Raw genomic sequence first — 22,971 nt, forward strand, 5'->3', positions numbered from 1 at the left:
GGGAAGAAAGCCCTAATATAAGGAAAAGAAAAGTTCTTCAGGAGGATGGAATTAGCGGCAGGGCACCCGCGAAAAAGAGAGTAAGATTCGCAGATGAAGAACAGATAATTCCCACAGAAGACCGAAGAAGGACGACAGAGCCGGGTCCCAAGGAACCTGAAAAGACAACAGCAGAGGAAAGCTAGGCAAGGAGCCCGAAGCACGTCCAAGCGCATACGACTGCTATGGACAGAAGTTTATTGGAGGCGGAGCTTGTGGGCGAAAAGGAAAGTGAAAGGCAGACATCTCCAGGGGAGGTCGAAGGGGGAATAGGACTCCAAGAGCCGGAACCTATGGTCTCCCAAGGGACTTCGGAGGCGCTAGAACCCTCAGAAAAAGACATCGTGTTCCTCGAATCCTTCACGGCCGCCGAAGCCAGGGATCTTCGTCGGCCGGAAACAGTCTCCATCGACTCCAAAAGCGATCTCGAAGATCAGGAGTCGCCGCCCGCTCAAAGTGGAGGTCTCTGGGACTGCCTCCTTTTTTGTAAAAAATTCTTCTGAATTATAATCAACACTCGACCTGCTAGATTTCTTTAGAATCTACTTAGGGAACTGAATTCTAGTACATTGATTTTTATGTGACAATTAGAAGAGAAAAGAAAATAAGACAAGAGAACACAAAAGAATAGAGGAGAACAGAACAGGAAATCTTCTCTTGAATAGAAGAGAAAATAAGAGAAGAGAACAGAAAAGAACAGTACAGAACATCTTCGGAACAATATTCTTGAAGAAGTATATTAAAATTCCATTAACCAGAATGAAATATGTAAAGCCAATACACCTCCTGTAACCCCTCAGCTGAATAAAAGCCAATTTGGGTCGCCAGGCGATCACGGCGCCGCACTCTCTTGGGCAACCCCTCGACATCTTCCTCCCACTTGAAACAGTTTGACCAACTTCATTGACTCTGCTTACGAAAGCTAAAGGTAGATTTTGTTGATGAGCCCGTAGGCCTACCTTAACCAGAAGACAAGGTCAAACTCTACTTTAGATCTAATGGGAGAAAGCATTCGCCAGGTCTGGTGAAAAGATTGAAAGTACAGCCCGTGATGAAGGGATGAATGAATGATGTATAGGGCGCCCTGTGATCAGGAACTCACCCATCCCCTAGATTGCTCTTCAGTTAGTGGCGGGGAGCGAGGAGGTGGGTGACATTGTTCACAAGAGCGAGTTTGGGTAGGAAGTTGTATGGTCATGTTAGGTCAAGTTAGATGAGTCTAAGTTAGGCCAGACTAGGTTAAGTTAACCAAGTAGTCACTTGAATGGTTTTCCTGTGTTGCACGACTGTTCGTTCAGATTTGGAGGACCATTTCGTCCTTAATCGTCGCCTTGTAGCTGACGCCAGACGATTTCATTGGGGCCGAGTTAACCCCACTCGTCCTGCTAGTCAGTCGTCAGTGCGCCCGTCTGTCGATTCCGTGTCTGGTGTGTGGATGGGTCACCCCTTCCTCCTGCTCTGGATGATGCTCCCACTCACTCACTCCCCCCCCCCCCTCTCTCTCTATGTCTATCTCTCCCTCCGTATCTCTCTCTCTCTTTCAACACCTGTTTCACTACAAATAACCTCTTAATTGGACAGCGGAACATATATACATACCACGCCTCTATATCAACAACTCTCGTACCACACACATAGACCCAAGGTTCTTATCATAACATACGGTATATCCATGCCATTAAAACAACACATGACAACATAAAGACTAATGCACACCTAGACTTAACGGAAAGCGACAAAAATACTTCCGGCCATAATCCTACACCCAAAATACCCCCACCCAGAATACCTCCAAAAATGCCCAAAATACCTCCATGCATAATATACCTTCCATGTAACATGTAGGATTTAATATTGTGCTGCTTGTACTGCTTAGAAGGTTACAATATTGAATTGTCCACTTTATTGGAATAATTATCATTCCTTTAATTAAGGTTATAATCCTAAATCGTCAAGTGAACAAAAATACCTCCATGCATAATATACCATCATTTAAAGTCGCATTATGAACATTCCACACTGCGGAAGGAAATAGAGGAGCCACACGATTCAGTCGGATCACACCCCTTCGTGAACGCACTCCACGATATGATCCATCCACATAGGTAGAATCAAAGTACTCAAGAAGTTCTTATCCGTCATCCGGCACTATTGTCAATAGGTTCGCTAATCCATCTTTCACATCGGTGACTGGTAAAAACGCAAGTCCGTTCATCATCCCGACAAACTTCTGGAACTCTTCATTTTCATGGTAATACTGCTGCAGTCCAATGGACTGGAGTTTCCGCCATGTTGCTTGGGTGAGATGGTAAGAGCATCCGCGAGGGCTAACTTCTCCATCAAATGTTGTCGTTATCGCCTGGTGGACAGCTTGTTCGAAGTCTACCATGATATGCTCTGGTTCTGGAAATATTCCTCTATGTTCGCATTTCCTCAGCAGCACACTCAGCATCTCCTCGTATGTTTCTTTATTCTTTCTTTCAAGTAGTGCATAGACGACTGATATGTGCGATGTTGACAATGGTACTCTGATGATGTAAACTTGCTCAAAAAGCAGTGGAGCCATACTGAATGTACCATCCATGAACGATTCTCTTGTTGTGCCGAGTTTCTCGATAGCTGCGTCTGAGGAAAATATGACGATCCTCATGCCTTCTCTGTTGTTGTCGTATAAGAGGAATCGTTCTTTAACTTCTGCGTCGGTTGTTGACCATCTGCCTTCGATCACGAACGCGGCAAGACTCGTTGGCACCTTTGGATAGTTTCTTATTTTCTTCACGTCTTATCGCTTTCTTGCACACTTCTTCATTTGGTATCCGAGCCTTCACATCATTACTTCCGACTTTTGATATTACTTCTGAATATATTTGAACTGGTTTGTTTGTGTTATGTTGCTCTTTTCGTCTTCATCTCTAGTCTGGCTTTTGCTACTTGTATGGCTGTTGCAACTGGATTATGGTTATGCAGGACAGTTTCAACAGGATTCTCTGTAACTGCATTTGTCATGACACTTCCTCTACATTTATCGTCTTTCTTCCTTACACATGACCATCTTATCTTTCCATTTCTTTCGTACTGTTTGACATACATATAACCATTCATACATAGCTTCTGACCACCTTTAGCAGACTCCAGAATTTCAAACTCCATCGCGTATACTGTAACTGTTATGATATAGAAATAAGGCCCATACCGCCTCTATATATACCCGCAAATGCATTAACTAGGAGAGGTGCCCAAGTTGATCATGTTTAATTGAGCAAGAAACTATCGTGAAAAATCTGGTAGAAAAGATTAGATAATAAAATGAAAATATACATAACTAAATAAATTAATAGGTATACATATTAATATGTGAAACAATTAAAAATTATGACGATCCTCATGGTTTATTATCAAGAAATCCACTCAGTAATTAAGCATTCTCACTGGCTGATTACTTAATGAAATCAACTCGTTCATAAATTAAGCCCTCTCATTGGTTTATTTCTATAAAATTTCACTGTTTTACCAGGATATGGCCAATTTGATTTGAAAATCTTTCCAGTATTTTTGGAAATCAGGAAAATTATGTTTTTTTTTTTAATCTTCAATAAACCTGATTGAATTTGTCATGACAGTACTCACAGGTGCATTTTCGTTTTTATTGAACCAAAAAAAAAAAAAAAAACTGCATGTTCTTTTAAGTTTCTTTTAGTGTAATTGCAGGAATACATAAATTGTTGTATGCCTTTGAAAATAGAACATGACGGGGGAATAACACAGGCCTGCGTTTGAAAAAAATTCTGTTCCTGCGGTTTTCTTTAGTGATTCCTAACGAAATTGTTCTCCTAAATTGAAATATGACATTCATTTTGCTCAATCAGGTCTGGTTTTTGAGATACAGCGCACTACTGTTTTTAGAAAAGGGCCATTTTTGAAAAAATCCCTTATTTATATAAAAGTTATTTAATAAATTACAATTACTTGTAATAAAAAAATACAGACTCAATTCGACTTTCTTTTAATTAATTTTAAACTTACAGACTACTTATGAGCTTACCCAGGAGTGCAAAGAAACTATTTTCCAAGAAAAGAAGTCCTTGATGACTTCCGCTTGTGAAGCGATGTTGGTTCGTCGCGTTTAAGACACCAGCAATAGTCAGCTAACATGTTGATGTCCCAGCGTCCTTGATATCTTGTCTCCATCGTCTTTATGTCTTGGTGAAATCTTTCTCCTTGTTCCTCGCTATAATCTCCACAGTTTGCCGGAAAATAGTCAAGATGTGACTGGAGAAAATGCATTTTTATCGACATGCGAGCTCCCATTTTTTCGAAGCTTTTCATAAGCTCATTTACATGTGAGATATATTCTGAGCTTCTTTTATTTCCCAGAAAACCGTCGATTACTTTACTAAACGCTCGCCATGCTTCTTGTTCACTGGCTTCCATATTGGTGTAAAAATGCTTGTCCTTTAACAGAGTTCTAATTTGGGGACCATCAAATATGCCTGCATGGAGCTTGGCATCACTGATCTGTGGGAATTTTTGCAGTAGATACTTAAAAGCTTGGCCTTCTTTATTCAGTGCTTTGACAAAGTTCTTCATCAGGCCAAGCTTTATATGAAGAGGAGGCAGTAAAACATTTTTGGGAGGGACTAGAGGTTGAGCTACCACATTGTGGCAGCCAATTTGGAATGCCTCTCGAGATGGCCAGTCTTTTTGCTTATAGTGAAGACTATCCGCCCGGCTATCCCATAAGCACATGAAGCATGGATATTTTGTGTAGCCTCCTTGCATCCCAAGAAGAAGGCACACAACCTGAAAGAAAACATATTGATGCATATTGATGTACATGGTTTCTAAGAACTTCTATTTTTTGCATAGGCAATTTTCACTAAGTTTATTAGGGGTAGGGAGAAACTAATATGTGTATAATATCCTTCTGTCATTGGTATTTAGAAACAAACATTCCTTGAAATATTTAACAAGTTCAATAAAGTAAAATATATCTTACCTTGAGATCACCACATATTAACCAGTTGTGGTTAGAGTACTTGATTGTATTAATCAATACTTTCATATTTTTGTAGCTTTCTGTTAACTGAACTGAATGGCCAATAGGTACAGATGCCATTTTATTGCCAATATTTAAGAGTACTACCTTCAAGCTTCTGCTAGAAGAATCAATAAAGAGCCTCCATTCACTTGGTTGGTAAGGAACGCCAAGTGCCTCAATTAAACCTTTTACATCATTGCAATACACCAAAGAGCTGCAAGAATCAACTGCAAAGAACTTTCGAAACTCTTCGTCTCTATTTCTGAACCAAAAGTATGTAGTTTCTTGAGAGAGGAGGTTGCTCTCACTAAGACGGGATGCAAGAAGTTGTGCGTTCTCTTTAGAAAGACCAAGATCTCTAGTCAAGTCATTTAATTGACCTTGAGTGAGTGGTCTTGGCAAAGTCATTGTAGACGTAGTTTTATATGTCACTGAAGTGTCAGTGTCATCCACTTCTATATCTTCTATATTGTCTTGTAGCTCAGTATTTTTAGGTGGAGAAGGAACTGGAACTCCTGGACCATGTGGTTGTGGTTTAATGGCAGAAGGAACATCCGGATAGACTACAGTGTGTTTGTTCTTCTTATTGACACCTGAAAAAAAGTTTCGCATACTTAATTTACATACTTTTAATTCACTCGACCCTCGTTTCCACATTTTTATACACATTTTTCATACCAGGTAAATTTACAATTTTTAAATACAATCAATTTTTATATACAATTTAACCACAATTTTTCTACCAGAATAATACACTATTTTTATACACAATTACAATTTTAATAGGCTACCAAAAGATTTGTATAAACATTTCTAGATTTGTCAAGGACTATATTGTTAAAGTAATTATCTCACCTTTAAGATTTGTCATGCAAAAATAGCAGTCTGTAATGTGGTCCTTGCCTTCTCTCCACACCATAGGTACACCAAATGACAAACAGTTCGTTTTGCCCTCACTCCAGCGTCTTAAGGCTATGACACAGGCTTTGCAGCACATATGTGGAGCAAAGTTTTTGTCTTGATCACCTAGCTTTATTCCAAAATATGCATTGTAAAGGAACTTTACTAACGGCGTTATAGTGCATTGCTGGTCACTAAAAGTTACCTTTCCACAAACAAAACAAAATCTATCAGGACTGTTTTTACACTTTCTATTCATTTTTATGAAATATAAGGAGTTTTGCTAATGTATTTGCCTGCAAAAAAAATTCACAAAGATAAATAAAGTTTTAGAAATACACTTTAAACACTGTTCATAGATGAGAAAAGTCATGGATTAAAAAACCAACACTTAGTTGGAGAGTGAGCAAGCAACACACAACCACTCGCGCTCGCGGTCAGCTAGAGACTGAGCTCTCTAACGCCATCTAGGGAGCTTGGTCTGTATCTTAAAAACTAGACCTGATTGAGCAATATGAATGCTTGATTTGGATTTAGGAGACAAATTTTATTAAGAATCATCTATGAAACCCTCAGGAACATTTTTGACGCAGACCAGTGTAATTGATGAAATAGGATAAAAATGTATTTTGTGTTTAGATCCCCAAGATGAATGAAGTTGTGTTGTCTTGGAGTCAGAGGTATTTTATTTTATTTTGTCTATTTATTTATTTTATTTTATTTTTGAAAATCGGCTTAATTACTACATGCCATTACAGATGGCGACCAGGTACTGATATAGGGTAAAATACATTATTTGATTTAACTTCTGATTATAAGGACCATTTCTATATAGAATTGATTATTCCTTTGATCTACCATGCTACCATAATCCTGAATGAAAAAGTCGTCTAATGATACTTTCTATAGGATTCTATACTCTACATATTGTTTACAATATCATCCCCCAAATGTCCTTATCATAACACTTATCATTTACATGGAGGTATTATGGGTGGTTTATGAGGTATTTTGGCTGGAGGTATTTTGGGCGGAATTATTATGTCATGGATTCGGGTGGGCGCAGGAGGGGGGGTGCTGGGTGCGAGAGCGGGCAAGGGGAAGGGGTACGTACGGGTGGATAACCTAAAAGATAGATCGCCTTCCATCCCCATCATGTGTCAACGATTCTCTCCCTCTCTCTCTCTCTCTCTCTCTCTCTCTCTCTCTCTCTCTCTCTCTCTCTCTCTCTCTCTCTCTCTCTCTCTCTCTCTCCCACTCTCACACACACACACACACACACACATACACTCGCACACACACACACACACACACACCATACTTATGTGAACTCCTTCCGTACTTGGTGGCACTTCTCCTTTTACCGCCCGGGTGTCGCCAGGCGATTCTATTTATTCCCATGGAACTCTTCCCCCCCTCCCCGCATATCACGTAACGGTACTTCTACTTCAATTCTGGCTGACGTCATATTTTTTTAACTCGCGTGTCAATGTAAGAGGAAATCGCCAACAAAACGATCATGCAGGGATTTTTTTTTAATAATGACGCAACCATTTATGTTTCTATCAAAGAATCATCTCAACCTAGCTTAACCACACGTAACCTTCCCATTTTAGCCTAACCTAACCTGACCTGACCAAACCTAATTTGATCTAACCTGACCTGACCTAACCTAACATAACTTTACCAAACCATAAGTAACCTTAGCTAACAAGTTAGCACCGAACCAACAAAATTGGTGCGAGACCCATTTTGATATCTATGTAGACCATCTCTCAACAAGTGACGTCATCATCGGTCGAGCGCCATCTTGGCCTAGTTGGGCTAAGTTTCGAGCATCATGTCTTCCGATTCCGACGACACCTGGGTTCCTGAGGGGAGGAAAAGGAACAGTGATTATGATGATAAAAGGAAGGCAAATAAGAATGACAGATTTGAACCCGTAGCCACAAGAAGGAGATACCGCTATGGGAGCAGAGCTTTTTATAAGTATTTAGATGAAATCAATAAAGCTCTTCAAGAAGAAGAGGGCAACCTAACCCCAGGAAGCAAGACCGGGGAGGAAAGCCCGAATATAAGAAAAAGAAAAGTTCTTCAGGAGGATAGAAATAGCGGCAAGGCACCCGCAAAAAAGAGAGTTAGATTTGCAGATGAAGAACAGATATTCCCCACGACAGAGCCGGGTCCCAAGGAACCTGAAGAGGCCAAGACAGAGGAAATCGAGCCAAGGAGCCCGAAGCACGTCCAAGCGCATACGACTGCTATGGACAGCATTTTATTGCAGGCGGAGCTTCTGGGCGAAAAAGAAATTAAAAGGCAAACATCTCCAGAAGAGGTCGAAGGGGGAATAGGACTCCAGGAGTTGGAACCCACAGTCTCCCAAGGGACTACGGAGGCACTAGAACCCTCCGAAAGAGACATCGTGTTCCTCGAGTCCTTCACGGCCGGCGAAGCCAGGGATGTTCGTCGGCCGGAAACAGTCTCCATCGACTCCACAAGCGATCTCGAAGATCAGGAGTCGCCTCCCGCGAAAAGTGGATGTCTCTGGGACTGCCTACGTTTTTGTAAAAAATTCTTCTGAATTATAATCAATACGCAACCTGCTAGATTTCTTTAGAATCTACTTAGGAAACAGAATTCTAGTACATTGATTTTTATGTGATACTTAGAAGAGAAAATAAGATAAGACGAGAGAACAGAAAAGAACAGAGGGGAACAGAACAGAAAATCTTCTCCGGAACAATATTCTTGAATAGAAGAGAAAATAAGAGAAGAGAACAGAAAAGAACAGAGGAGAACAGTACAGAGCATCTTCGGAACAATATTCTTGAAGTAGTATATTAAAATTCCATTAACCAGAATGAAATATGTAAAGCCAATACGCCTCCTGCCTCCCCTCAGCTGAATAAAACCCAATTTGGGTCGCCAGGAGGTCACGGCGCCGCACTTCCTTGGGCAGCCCCTCGACGACACCTTCCTCCCACTTGAAACATTTCGACCAACTTCATTGACTCTGCTTACGGAAGTTACCGGTAGATTTTGTAGATGAGCCCGTAGGCCTACCTTAACCAGAAGACAAGGTCAAAATCTACTCTAGATCTAATGGGAGTAAGCATTCGCCAGGTCTGGTGAAAAGATTGAAAGTACAGCCCGTGATGAAGGGATGAATGAATGACGCATAGGGCGCCCTGTGATCAGGAACCCACTCATCCCCTATATTGCTCTTCAGGTAGTGGCGGGGAGCGGGGAGGGGGGTGGCGTTGTTCACAAGAGCGAGTTTGGGTAGGAGACTGTATGGTCATGTTAGGTCAAGTTAAACGAGTCTAAGTTAGGCCAGACTATGTTAGGTTAACCTAGTAGTCACTTAAATGTTTTTTCTGTGGTGGTAGGTGTAGCACGACAGATGTGGAGGACCCTTTCGCCCTTAATCGTCGCCTTGTGGCTGACGCCAGGGGATTTCATTCGGGTCGAGTTAACCCCACTCGTCCTGCCAGTCAGTCGTCAGTGCGCCCGTCCGTCGATTCCGTGTCGGGTGGGTGGGTGGGTCACCCCTTCCTCCTGCTCTGGATGATACTCCCACTCACTCACTCCCCCCCCCTCTCTCTATCTCTATCTCTATGTCTATCTCTCTCCCTCCGTATCTCTCTCTCTCTCTCTCTCTCTCAACACCTGTTTCACTACAAATAACCTCTTAATTGGACAGCGGAACATATACATACCACGCCTCTATATCAACAACTCTCGTACCACACATATAGACCCAAGGTTCTTAGCATAACGTGTGATATATCCATGTCATTCAAACAATATATCATAACATAAAGAATAAATGCACACCTAGACTTAACGCGCTTAAATCATTTGCAAGAACAACATTAGGATAAAAACAAAGAAACTATTACCACAGTTTACAAACGAAGCATACGCTCAGTGATGATTTGTGTATGTCTCGCATGGGTCTCTAATCTCATTAAGACACACAACAACATCCTACAGACTTTACAAAACAAAGCCCTAAAGACAATTACAGGCCACACAATCATAGCAAAAACAGACCGTTTACACCATAAAACGGAAGCCCTCAAAGTCAAGCATCACCTTGACATAAGAGGTAGACAAACACTTGCCGCAGCCTCCACAAACACAACACACCCACTACACTATATAGCAGAACACTCAAACACACCAAGAAACATCAAAGCAACACCCAAATACCTATATCACTCACAAATACTCTCTTCTCTTCCTCCACAACCACCAGACACCAGCCTTCAGAAGTATAATCATAATTATATCACTCACGGCTTCATGAACAAACTGAAAGAAAAATATATCGCTGCATGCCAGAGCCCTTGGTATCCATGAATTCAGGACATAATACCTCCGCCCAAAATACCTCCAGCCAAAATACCTCATAAACCACCCATAATACCTCCATGTAAATGATAAGTGTTATGATAAGGACATTTGGGGGATGATATTGTAAATAATATGTAGAGTATAGAATCGTATAGGAAGTATTATTAGAGTACTTTTTCATTCAGGGTTATTGTAGTATGGTATATCAAAGGAATAACACTGGGGAACACTCATTTTGTTGCATTTAAAAAAGACTTTTCTATAGTCAACTTGAGTGTGCTGATTTCAAATCTGAAGTCGGGTTTTGTCTGCAAGCTACAGATTTTATGCAATTTGACATTTTTATTTATTTTTTAAATTTTCGTTATTATAGGAAATTGCAATATCAGCCACAATTCTTTTGTTCACTTGAATCTTAAAACAGTATGAAAGCCATTTCTGTACATTTATTAAGGCAAAAGAAACAGAACATTAACAGAACATCTATCCCAAAGTTAGATTAGCATCCTTCAGAACATCACCACAGCTGATGGAAGCTTATCAATTTCTTTGTGTATTTTTTTCAGGCAGGAATTTGCGTTTGTAACTTTTGCGTTTGTACATTTCATCTGGGCAATTTCGTTTAATGCTCCAGCAGTAGTCAGCCATCATACTTTTGTCCAAGCTCCCTTGGTAGCGTTCTTCCATGATCTTTAGGTCTTGGTGGAATCGTTCTCCTTGTTCGTCACTCACAGCCCCCAGGTTGTCAGGGAACTGATCAAGGTGGCTGTTCAAAAAATGAAGCTTGATGCTCATGTTGCACCCGAGATCACGAAAAGCGAGGAGCATTCTGTTCACAAGTTCACTGTAGTTCTCCGCCTTATTGTTTCCAAGGAAGTTCTGAACGACTGCCACAAAGGATAACCATGCTACCCTTTCTAAAGCGGTCATCTTAGCAACAAACTGATCATCACGAATTAGGGTTCGAATCTGTGGGCCATCAAACACGCCTGCTTTGATCTTCTCAAATGATAACCCTGGTAAAGCTGTGATGATGTGTTGGAAACATTCACCTTCGGTTTCCATTGCCTTGACAAATTGTTTCATCAAACCTAATTTGATGTGAAGAGGAGGAAAGATGATCTTATCTCTGTTTACAATTGGGTCTTGTATGATATTTGGCATGCCTGCTTCAAGGGTGTCACGAATAGGCCAGTCCTTCTGGACCCAATGTCTGTCTCGTGCTCGGCTGTCCCACATACAGAGGAACCATGGAAACTTGGTGAAACCTTTCTGTTGTCCAAGAAGAAAGTTGACCATCTTTAAGTCTACACAAATTATCCAATTGTGCTCATGATACTTTAATAAGTCCATGACCATTCTCATATCATCATAGTCTTCCCGCAAATGCACTGAGTGACCGACAGGTACTGCTCCATAAACATTGCCATTATGTAAAAGAACACACTTTAGACTGCGTTTTGAACTGTCTAAAAAGAGTCTCCATCCAGCAGGACTATAGTAAGGTACACCCAGTTCTTTGAGAAGCCCTGGGATGTCATGGCAGTAAACAAACTGTCTGTCTTTTGAAAAGAAGGTCACAAAAAGCTGGTCACGCTTTCTGAAATATGATACTTTAACAGAGTGATCAACAAGATTTCTGCCTTGTAATCTTGATGCCAAAAGCTCTGCTGCTTTCTTTGAAAGACCTAAATCCCGCACTAAATCATTCAGTTCAGCCTGGGGAAGAGGCTTAGGGACGGGGAAAGGTTCAGTGTCTGAAGAACAGTCCTCCGATTGTGAACACTTTTCTGACAATTCACTGTCACAACTGTCTTGCTGGCTTGTATCATGTCCAATGTCTTTATCGTCCAATGAAGGCAAGCCTTTGAAAACTGGAACAGGTACTTCTTCAGAGTGCGGAACAGGCCGAATAGCTGAGGGAATGTTCGGATACGTAATCTTATGTCGGTTTTTCTTCCCAACACCCGTTGTGTTTACCATGCAGAAATAACAGTCAGTTACATGGTTGGTGGGTTCGCGCCAAATCATTGGAACTCCAAAAGGCAGACCTTTGCGTTTTCCTTTGGTCCAGTCTCGAAGCATTTCCTCACAATTGTGGCACACAACATGAGGAGCCCATTGCTTGTCTTGATCACCAAGATGAACTTCAAAATATGCCTTGTAGGCACGCTTGACGAACGAGGATATGTTACGTCTCTGACGATTGAGTGTGTAGCATCCACATATGTAGCAGAAGGCATCAGGCTTGTTTCTGCAATGATGTCTCATTCTGGAAGCCATGTTTGAACTGAAACAAAAGAAGAATGATCAAAATATTAGAAGCTATCTATATATATGGACGTTAAAATGCTTATACATGGTTTACGCAAGTTCACATATGTACAATTTCATTAACCTCAAATTGCATACAAACTAGAGCTTGTAAAGAAAAACTAATTTCAGATTTGAAATCAGCGCCTAAAACTCTTTCAAAATCCGTTAAAATATCCAATGCAACTCAAAGTTACTGAAAAAGTGTTCCCCTGTGTAATCGATTCTATATAAAAGTTGTTAATCAAAGTAATCAGACAAAACAATTGATCAAAGGAATAATTAATTTTCTATAGAAAATTTTAATCAAAGGAATCTGTCAAAACAATACAACGACTTCAGTTCACGTGTTCACCCATAGGTAATCGCTTGATAAAATGGATACAAGGGTCCTTAAAATAAAAAATAAAATAAGATAATGTATTTTACCCTGTATTTTACCTGGTCGCCATCTGTAATGGCATATAGTAATTAAGCCGATTTAAAAAAATGATAAATAAATAAATAAATAAATGAAATAAGATAAAATAAAATACCTCTGACTCCAAGACAACACAACTTCATTCATCAGGGGGGGGGGATCTAAACACAAAATACGATATTATCCTATTTCCTCAGTAGACTTCGAACAAGCTGTCCACCAGGCGATAACGACAACATTTGATGGAGAAGTTAGCCCTCGCGGATGCTTTTACCATCTCACCCAAGCAACATGGCGGAAACTCCAGTCTATTGGACTCCACCAGTATTATCGTGAAAATGGAGAGTTCCAGAAGTTTGCCGGGATGATGAACGGACTTGCGTTTTTACCAGTCACCGATGTGAAAGATGGATTAGCGTACCTGTCGACAATAGTGCCGGATGACGGATTAGAACTTGTCGAGTACTTTGATTCTACCTGTGTGGATGGATCATATCGTCGAGTGCGTTCACGTGAGGGTGTGATGTGATCGACTGAAACGTGTGGCTCCTCTATTTCCTCCCGCAGTGTGGAATGTTCATAATGCGATATTACCTTATGGTGCCCGTACTAATAATGCCTGTAAGGCTTGGAATCATAAATATTTCCGTTTGATAGGACATCATCACCCATCAGTGTGGAGAGCGATCGAATCATTCCAACGGGAAAATGCAGCCGTATCTGCATTGTTACAGCAAGATGACATCGGGCAACGGCCAGCTAAACGAATCCGCAGAAAATATGATCAATTCCAGTTGTTGCGTCTGAAGAACTTGTGTCTGGATTACATCTACAGTCGAAAAGACATTCGTGAATTTCTTGAACGAATTGGATACAACATGCGAATTTTAAAATAATTCCAGTGAGTGGAATTTTAGAATTGATAGAATATCAAGTTCTGGAATACGATTTATACTGTTCAACTTTATAAAAAATCTATAAAATCATACGATGTTTAGTAATGAATATGTATTCATTTGAAGTGCATTACTTGTGTAATAAGTGAAAATTGGCCTATTGTAAATACTTTTCATATGAAATATCTTGTACATGTATTTGTATTGTATTATTCCAATAAACGCTTTGATGTATATACCAATGGTTTCTGGTGATTTTTGTTCACTTGACGATTTAGGAATATAACCTTAGTTGAAGGAATGATAATAATTCCAATAAACTTCACAAATTAATTTATCCATGTTACATGGAAGGTATATTGTTCACTTGACAATTTAGGAATATAACCTTAGTTAAAGGAATGATAATTATTGCAATAAACTTGACAATTTAAGATTGTAACCTTCTGAGCAGTACAAGCAGCACAACATTAATTCGTACATGTACATATTATACCGTATTATATTCATGCTTATCCATGTTACATGGAAGGTATATTATGTATGGAGGTAATTTGGGCATTTTTGAAGGTATTCTGGGTGGAGGTATTTTGGGTTTAGGATTTTGGCCGGAGGTATTTTGGGCGCCTTCCGGAAGGTATATTATGCATGGAAGTGTTTTGGTCATTTTTGGAGGTATTCTGGGTGGAGGTATTTTGGGTGTTGGATTTTGGCCGGAGGTATTTTGGGCGCCTTCCGGTATCGATAACTCTGAATCCTCTCTAACCCCAAAAGAACAGATTCCACCTGGCCAGACTGCGGTGTGGCCTCCTTCCACCCCTTCTAAGTTACCAGAAAAGGCTGGATGACAACATCGCAGATAACTGTCTAGGATGCAACACTTCTTCCCATACTATACAACACATTATGGAAGACTACATTGTACACAGTATACACTCTATAAAGGATTTGTGGGAAAACCCGTTCCAGCCGTGGCGTTCTTCGGGTAGACGGGATTGCTCGGCTAGACAGTCTAGGGAACGACAACAACAACAACAACAATAATAATAATGATGATAACATTGTCGACTGAGGTGACTGTGTTCGGTGGGCACTTACAATGACATAACAAGGAAATTGGTCAAAAGGAATTGATATGAGTTAGACATACCAGATTCCGCCGCCAGTGGATGGTCTGGAATGCTGACAAAGACTGGATGTATGAATTAAGATTTTGTTGGCGTGTGAGAAAGGCAAAAGGAATGATTTGATTGTAGTGCGTAAGGGGGAGCAAAGAAAGTGAGGTATGATCGCATGTTTATATGCGCGCGCGCGCGCACACATACACACACACACACACACACACACACACACACACACACACACAGACACACACACACACGTACACACACACACATACAGAGAGAGAGAGACACACACACACACACACACACACACACATACAAAGGAAAATGTTTGAACATTAAAGAGGAGTGTTTGAATCGCCATTGTCTTTAAGGAGATTCGGGCACCAAACGGACGTATCATCTACCAAATGTGGGCGGTCAGTTGATTGGTGATAGTTGGTTTTTTAAGGTCAGGTGGTCGTGCCGAGAGCCTGGCACACTCACGTGTTCGTGGTGAGACAGGAATATTCGATGATTTAAGGACGCCATTTATAATTGCTGAAAAATCTTTTTCACCCTCAACTTTGGTTATTTGTTTTGCCGTTTCAAGTAATGCGTAGTCGTAGTTCCCTGTGCGCACAACTTTCTCCTTCAGTTAAATTTCATGAGCCACATTTCAACTTTACCTAACCATAAGTAACCTTAGCTTAACAAGTTAGCACCGACCCAATAAAATTGGTGCGAGACCCATTTTGATATCTGTGTAGACAATCTCTCAACAAGTGACGTCATCATCGGTCGAGCGCCATCTTGGCCTAGTTGGGCTAAGTTTCGAGCATCATGTCTTCTGATTGCAGTTCCTGGAGCGGCAGCGATTCCGAAGACACCTATGTTCCTGAGCGGAGAAAAAGGAATAATGATAATAATAAAAGGAAGAGAAATAAGAATGACAGATTTGAACCCGTAGTCACAAGGAAGAGATACCGCTACGGGAGTAGAGCTTTTTACAAGTATTTAGATGAAATCAATAAAGCTGTTCATGAAGAAGAGGAGGGCGACCGAACCCCAGGAAGCAAGACCGGGGAGAGCCCGAATACAAGAAAAAGAAAAGTTCTTCAAGACGATGGAATTAGCGACAGGGCACCCGTGAAAAAGAGAGTGAGATTTGCAGATGAAGTACAGATATTGCAAACAGAAGACCGAAGAAGGACGACAGAGCCGGGTCCCAAGGAACCTGAAGAGGCCAAGACAGAGGAGAGCGAAGGAATGAGCCCGAAGCACGTCCAAGAGCATACGACTGCCATGGACAGCACTTTATTGGAGGCGGAGCTTCTGGGCGAAAAGGAAAGTGAAAGGCAGACATCTCCAGGGGAGGTCGAAGCGGGAATAGGACTCCAAGAGCTGGAACCTATGGTTGCCCAAGGGACTGCGGAGGCGCTAGAACCCTCCGAAAGAGACATCGTGTTCCTCGAGTCCTTCACGGCCGCCGAAGCCAGGGATCTTCGTCGGCCGGAAACCGTCTCCATCGACTCCACAAGCGATCTCGAAGATCAGGAGTCGCCTCCCGCGAAAAGTGGAGGTCTGTGGGACTGCCTCCTTTTTTGTAAAAAATTCTTCTGAATTCTAATCAACACTCGACCTGCTACATTTCTTTAGAATCTACTTAGGAAACTGAATTCCAGTACATTGATTTTTATGTGATACTTAGAAGAGAAAAGAAGATAAGACAAGAGAACAGAAAAGAACAGAGGAGAACAGAACAGAAAATCTTCTCCGGAACAATATTATTGAATAAAAGAGAAAATAAGAGGATAGAACAGAAAAGAACAGAGGAGAACAGTACAGAGCATCTTCGGAACAATATTCTTGAAGTAGTATATTAAACTTACATCAACCAGTTTGAAATATGTAAAGCCAATACGCCTCCTGCCTCCCCTCAGCTGAATAAAATCCAATTTGGGTCGCCTCCGTATCTCTCTCTCTCTCTCTCTCTCTCTCTCTCTCTCTCTCTCTCCTTCTATATCTGTCTCCCTCCCTCCCTATCTCTCTCTACCTCTCACAATCTCTCTATCTATATATCTATCTTTCCTCACACACACACACACGCACGCACACACACACACACACACACACACACACACACACACACACACACACACACACACATAGATAGGGGATAGAAGAAAAACAAGAGGACACGAAAAGAAACTGAAAAAGGATTGTTACAGAAGAGATCTGAAAAAGAATAGCTTACCGCACAGAGTGATAGATATCTGGAACAAACTGAATAAGGAAACAGTGAGTGCTATCTGGAACAAACTGAATGAGGAAACAGTGAGTGCAAAAACTATACAAGAATTTAAGATCAAAGTGGATGCTGAAAGATACAAAAGCGGGTTACAACGAGCATAGCTCTCTTCCCGTAAAATACAACTAGGTAAATACAAACACACACGCGCGCACACAGACACACACACGCACATACACACACACGCACACACACACACACACACACACACACACACCCATATACACACACACGCTAGCACATATGTACGCGCGCGCGCACACACGCTAGCACACGTGTACTCGCGCGCCCACACACGATAGCACACACACACACACACACACACACACACACACACACACACACACACACACACACACACACACACACACACACACACACACACACACACACATCATAGTCATCGTTCTGAAATATATCGATCTGAAACACTCGACAAAAAATAGGACATACTCGTCCTCAGGGGATACAATGGGATAAAGAAATGTATCCCGGACAGGACTCGAAACGTTGGGGATAAATTACCTACTTCTAAGTCTAGTGTTTTCTACGTTTCCACCATTAGTCCCCGGACTCCAGCTTTTTTCGTACACATACACACGCACACACACACACACACACACACACACACACACACACACACACACACATATATATATATATAATATACAGTGTGTGTGTGTGTGTGTGTGTGTGTGTGTGTGTGTGTGTGTGTGCCCAAATAATTTCCGGTAATCACCTCCGGGCTCAAACCGAGACCTCGCTTGACGCCAGGCCAATGGTTTACCGGCTGAGCTACTGGAGCTACAAAAGTTTCCATCTTAGAGTTTATCCAACTCCCAAAGAATCTAGGTAGAACGCTAACTGGCGTCCTTACCTATCTTTTTACAGAGACCCGAGTTCAACTCCTAACTAATGGTGAATCTGGTACGAAACCTTAATGGATATCGTCGTTGTAAATACATGGAGTGAATCGCCAGTGACAGCGCATATCATACCCAAATAATTTCCAACAGTCACCTCGGGGCTTCAACCGAGGCCTCGCTTGACACCAGGTATTTGCAACGACGAAAGCTCATTCAGGTTTCATACCAGCTTTACGGCTGGTTACGAGTTAAGCTCGGGTCTCTGTGAAAAGTTAGGTAACGATGTCAGTTAACATTCTACCTATATTCTTCGGGAGTTAGACCAACTCCAATTTGGAGACTTTTGAAGCTCAGTCGGTAGAGCATTGCCCTGGCGTCAAACAAGGCCTTGGTCCGAGGCCCAAGGTGACTGTTGAAAATTATTTGGGTATGATATATATAAATGTCAACTCTTTGGGCCTCTCTCGCACCTTATGGGCAATGCTATGAAAAAAATGGCGAATTAAATTAAATTTGCCATGTACTCTCCCTTGACAAGGTTTACTCCGTAGGAGTTTGTAGTGACCCATGGGAAGGGGCCGTTAAGGGAAGATCGGATTATTTTAGACACTCTGCTACTTGTGGCACAATGGAGTGGAATGATGATGAGGAGGGAAGTTATACATGAACTCTAGGAATTTGAATAAGAAGTGGAAATGATTGGTTGCTTTGTCACTGAATAGTTTCCTGAGTTCTGAGCAATATTAAGCGTATGAGAGACTGGATTTTAATTTGGATTCCAAGAGGCGGGCAAGCTGACGAAATTCATTATGAGGATCGAAATGTCTGTAAAGAACCGTGATTGTGTGTTTGTCCTGGGTTATGTTATTGTTGAAAAAATGGGCATCGCATGCCACGATATAGTCTAAGATTGATATCCTACTGGTTTTTTGAGAAAGTTGGAATATCTGGGTTAGTAGTAGAGTATAATGCTTGTGAACTAGTGGGAGGGGTTTGGAGGTGATGAGTTGGGTCTTGGAGAATGGATGGTTGTTTGAGATTTGAGCTGTGATTGTGCTTGAGTTTGATTTCCAGCCTGAGTAGTACTAATGATGGGAGGTGTGTTTGGGGGGCTGTTTAGGTTATTGGCAGGTTTCTAAGTTATGTTCTGTGATCCGTTTGTGTTATTGGTGTTCATAAAGTTTTGGTCAGTTGACGCGTCCAGGTTCCTGGCTGCAGTATATGATCCTGTATTGTGTGACATAATGATACTTTTAATTGTGTTAAAAATATATTGACAATTTTAAAACTACTAAAATATATACATTTATATATAAATGGACTAGGTATAGTGACATAAGGGTAATATATTTTATATGTATATATACATGTATCAAAATAAAAAATATATACTCATCGTGGTTGATATATAGATTTTGGGAAGGATGACGTGGGTAGGTCGTTGAATTAGTTGATAGTTGATGGTGGTTATCTTTGCGGATTATTCCTAAAATATTTTTAATATTATTAAACAGGAGTAGATATAATGAATGTTTTTTTTTTTTTTATATATAAAGATGCGGGATGTTATTTTGAGGATTGTAGAGGTATTTCATGATTTTTTTTTTTGTCATTTTTAAAAACAAGTGATTTATGATGATTTAGGTATCTAATATTGTATTAATGATGTTGGGAAGGGGAAAACCTGTGTGAGCGGAGATTTGCCCTTGGTTTGTCATTTGGGGCGAGAGGGATGGTGGGTGGACCGCAGGACTCGTGAACTTGGGGAGTGCGGGGCGTCGTGGAGGACGGAGAGACTAGCAGGTCACGTTAGCTAAGAAACCACAGGGTTTCTAGAAATAGAGGCGTCGTGAAGAGTGGAGTGGCTACCGGGTCATGTTACCTGAAGGACCCCAGGCTTCATAGAAGTAGAAGCGTCGTGAAGAGCGGGGTGACTACCTAGGTCACATCAGCTGATGCGAATCGTGAGGACTCGGGCGTTGTAGTGGGGATACCCGTGCTTATAGCGAGGGTGGATGGGGGTGGAGCTTGCCGAGTTGTTGGCGATATCTAGGTGAATAGTGGGTAGATGGCCCTGGGTTGACTCAAATACACTGGGATTTGAGTATGGTCGTGGCTGTGTTGACTCAGTACCGGCCGGGAAAGGGTGGTGGTGGGACGAGCGGTCTGTTGTCACACTATGCACTTGAGTGAACTGGTAATGTTCTGTTCTGTGTGTGTTGCCCATCATGAATATTTCTTCCGTACGGGTAAGAGTATATGTAGTCACTTGTGAGTCAATCTCAGTACACATGATAAAAGTAACTTTCTTTAAATAAAGAGACGTGGTGGGTTCGCTGTCACCATGTATTAGTAGTTGGGTATATAGTCCTTAGTGCACGTTTTGGAAAGTTCCTAACACAGTTTTCCTTATGCACTTATATTAGGAAAGTTATACTACGTAGATCCTAGCGGATCTACGTTCACCTGATAACTGTCGCCCCGCGTTCGGTCGTGGTTTTTATACCGCTTTGATTTGCTGAAATCAGCATTTGGTGATGGGGTTGACAGCTTTAACAATCATAATAATTTTACATAATGAGGAGGTTAAACATTGAATACAGTATAATAAACGATTGGTTCTATTATGTAGTTGTTCCTTGTTATTTAATTTGTGTTCGGGTATATTTGGGGATGTAGTATAATGTGTCGTTGGAAATGTGTTTTCTGGCCTCTTAGCCATTCATCACACAATGTGCATGTGATGATGGTTGCCGAGAAGGGCATGGATGCATGTATGTTCGTACGTGTGCTATGCTGTAGTTTTTCGTGGGGGATATTGTTAATGGTACACATCAGTGCGTGTTGTAGATCATGGTTTTATATAGGATGGATTAACTTAGATATACTAAGAGGAGGTACATAGAGGGGATATGGGGAGATAAGCATACTAGTCCGTGGTGTGTTTGAGCCCAAGTCGTGATGACCATGAAAGTCAAACTGACCACTGGTCAACTGTTTTCTGAGACAGGTGGTAGGTTCAGGTCATAGCGGACAAATTGATGTATAATATTGTTGACAGCCAAGCTGGTAATGGCATCGGGGGGCCATTGTCCTTTTGAAGTATTAAAATTAGGAAATTGTTTGATCAGGGACAGCCCGAAAAAATCTCATGTAGTTACAGTGTGATTTGTAAATTAAATCACCCATGTCTTAGGCCGTATGGTGAATTTATTCAGCAGTATGGAGAAATTCTGCTGAATTTTCCTGGGTGTGCATAGTTGAATGTTAATATTCCCTGATCCTAGTGGGAAGGTTTCCGTTTGGCCCTAATACACTTTAGAGCAGTCTCGGTATGAATTTTTTTACACACACACACACACACACACACACACACACACACACACACACACACATATATATATATATATATATATATATATATATATATATATACATACATACATATATGTACCATCTATTTGAATAACGATTTTAGTGGAGTACTCACGTTAATGTTTAGAGGAAGTCAATGAGGTCATTTTTATTATTGAAAAAAAAATCTCTACATAAGGAGACTTACATCATTGTTACCATTTGCACATAAATTCTTTTGATCCTCAAAGGGAGAGTTCCATGCCTTGTGTATTAATCAGTGGGATGGGGGTGGGAGGATGGTCTAGATATTTATTTTGAAAAAGAAAATAGTCTAAATATCCGGAAGGGATACTAGCTATTTTCCGATTGCGCCGGCTTCCAAAGAAAAATGAAGACTTACCCGGAATTAAAGTGGTTAATCGAGACAGACTATGCGAATGAGAGACGGCGAAGATGATTAGAATAGTCTGGCTGCAGGGATGATAAAACAATAGAAAAAATGCCCGGTATGGAAGGGACCAAGAATCTAAGAGTAGAGCTCATGTGGTCACGACTTCCAGGGCCAAGAACTATGTCGACCCCCAGGGGTCGGTTCCACCTACGTAAGAGACGGTTTCAGAGATATGTGCTGTGGCCGTTTGGTTCCCAACTCTTTGGACTGGGGGTGGTCCCACGACGAAGATACTGCCACACTAGGACCTTTGCATAGACAAGCTATCTTACCTCTCAACCTGACGACCGACGCGTCATTCGACGTAAAAATGACTTCCCCAAAGACCCGGACTATACGAGTACACCCTTCATAGATAGCCAGACGAAACATATAATCCATAACCTCAAGCATTCATTCGTCTGTGGCCCTGACAACATAATTAACATCCACCTAAAACACCTTGAACCACATGGCATACACCCACTCACCAACATTGGAAACTACAGCCATTCACACAGTACTATATCCAACATCTGGAGGCATGGGAAAATCACCATCATCACCAAGCTCAACAAAGACCCAACAGTTCCAGCACCACACCGCCCAATCACACTTCTCTGCACCCCGTCCAAAGTCGTGGAACGCCTCATATCACAGCTCGTCTTACCACATACCCCCATGCAGAATCACAACACGGTTTTAGACCACTACCCTCCACAAACGCTCTTCTGATAAACCTTACACAAGGAATCTTTTATGGCAACAATTCAGATAAGCCCCCTCACAGAACACTTCTCATAACACTAGACATTAATTAGTAAAGCTTTCGATGCCATCCCCCGTCAGTCTCACAAACAAAATGTATAACACATATGCACAATAATACCAAAAGATGGCTGGCCAACTATCTGGCAGGTAGAAACGCCTACCCGTCA

At 41.3% G+C, this 22,971-nt stretch overlaps 3 protein-coding genes across 3 annotated transcripts; all 3 read right to left on the bottom strand.

The window, feature by feature from the left end:
* Positions 1-2,170: 2,170 nt before the first annotated feature.
* On the bottom strand, positions 2,171-2,689 carry LOC143033115 (uncharacterized). Its single transcript, XM_076198318.1, has one exon. It carries the CDS (start codon positions 2,687-2,689, stop codon positions 2,171-2,173), a length of 519 nt encoding a protein of 172 aa, XP_076054433.1.
* Positions 2,690-4,046: 1,357 nt separating this feature from the next.
* Positions 4,047-5,159, bottom strand: LOC143033031 (uncharacterized). Its single transcript, XM_076198230.1, has 2 exons — positions 5,036-5,159; positions 4,047-4,839 (listed from the first exon to the last, which is right to left on the bottom strand). The coding sequence occupies exons 1-2, from the start codon at positions 5,153-5,155 to the stop codon at positions 4,099-4,101; spliced, it is 861 nt and encodes a 286-aa protein (XP_076054345.1). The 5' UTR covers positions 5,156-5,159; the 3' UTR covers positions 4,047-4,098.
* Positions 5,160-5,182: 23 nt separating this feature from the next.
* LOC143033116 (uncharacterized) lies at positions 5,183-6,517 on the bottom strand (the record flags this gene model as incomplete). Its single annotated transcript, XM_076198319.1, has 2 exons — positions 5,933-6,517; positions 5,183-5,670 (listed from the first exon to the last, which is right to left on the bottom strand). Coding segments are annotated over exons 1-2 (792 nt in total), but the record flags the coding sequence as incomplete, so codon positions are not given.
* Between the last annotated feature and the right edge of the window lie 16,454 nt (positions 6,518-22,971).

The sequence above is a fragment of the Oratosquilla oratoria genome, chromosome 15 (assembly GCF_046742065.1).
Source record: "Oratosquilla oratoria isolate Oo_2021 chromosome 15, ASM4674206v1, whole genome shotgun sequence".
NCBI classification, from domain to species: Eukaryota; Metazoa; Arthropoda; class Malacostraca; order Stomatopoda; family Squillidae; genus Oratosquilla; species Oratosquilla oratoria.

Bases quoted from the DNA above. Each gene is read 5' to 3' on its own strand.
- LOC143033115 (XM_076198318.1), bottom strand. From the start codon at position 2,689: ATGAGGATCGTCATATTTTCCTCAGACGCAGCTATCGAGAAACTCGGC.
- LOC143033031 (XM_076198230.1), bottom strand. From the start codon at position 5,155: ATGGCATCTGTACCTATTGGCCATTCAGTTCAGTTAACAGAAAGCTAC. The intron at 4,840-5,035 runs GTAAGATATATT...GTTTTCTTTCAG, and splicing joins TAATATGTGGTGATCTCAAG to GTTGTGTGCCTTCTTCTTGG.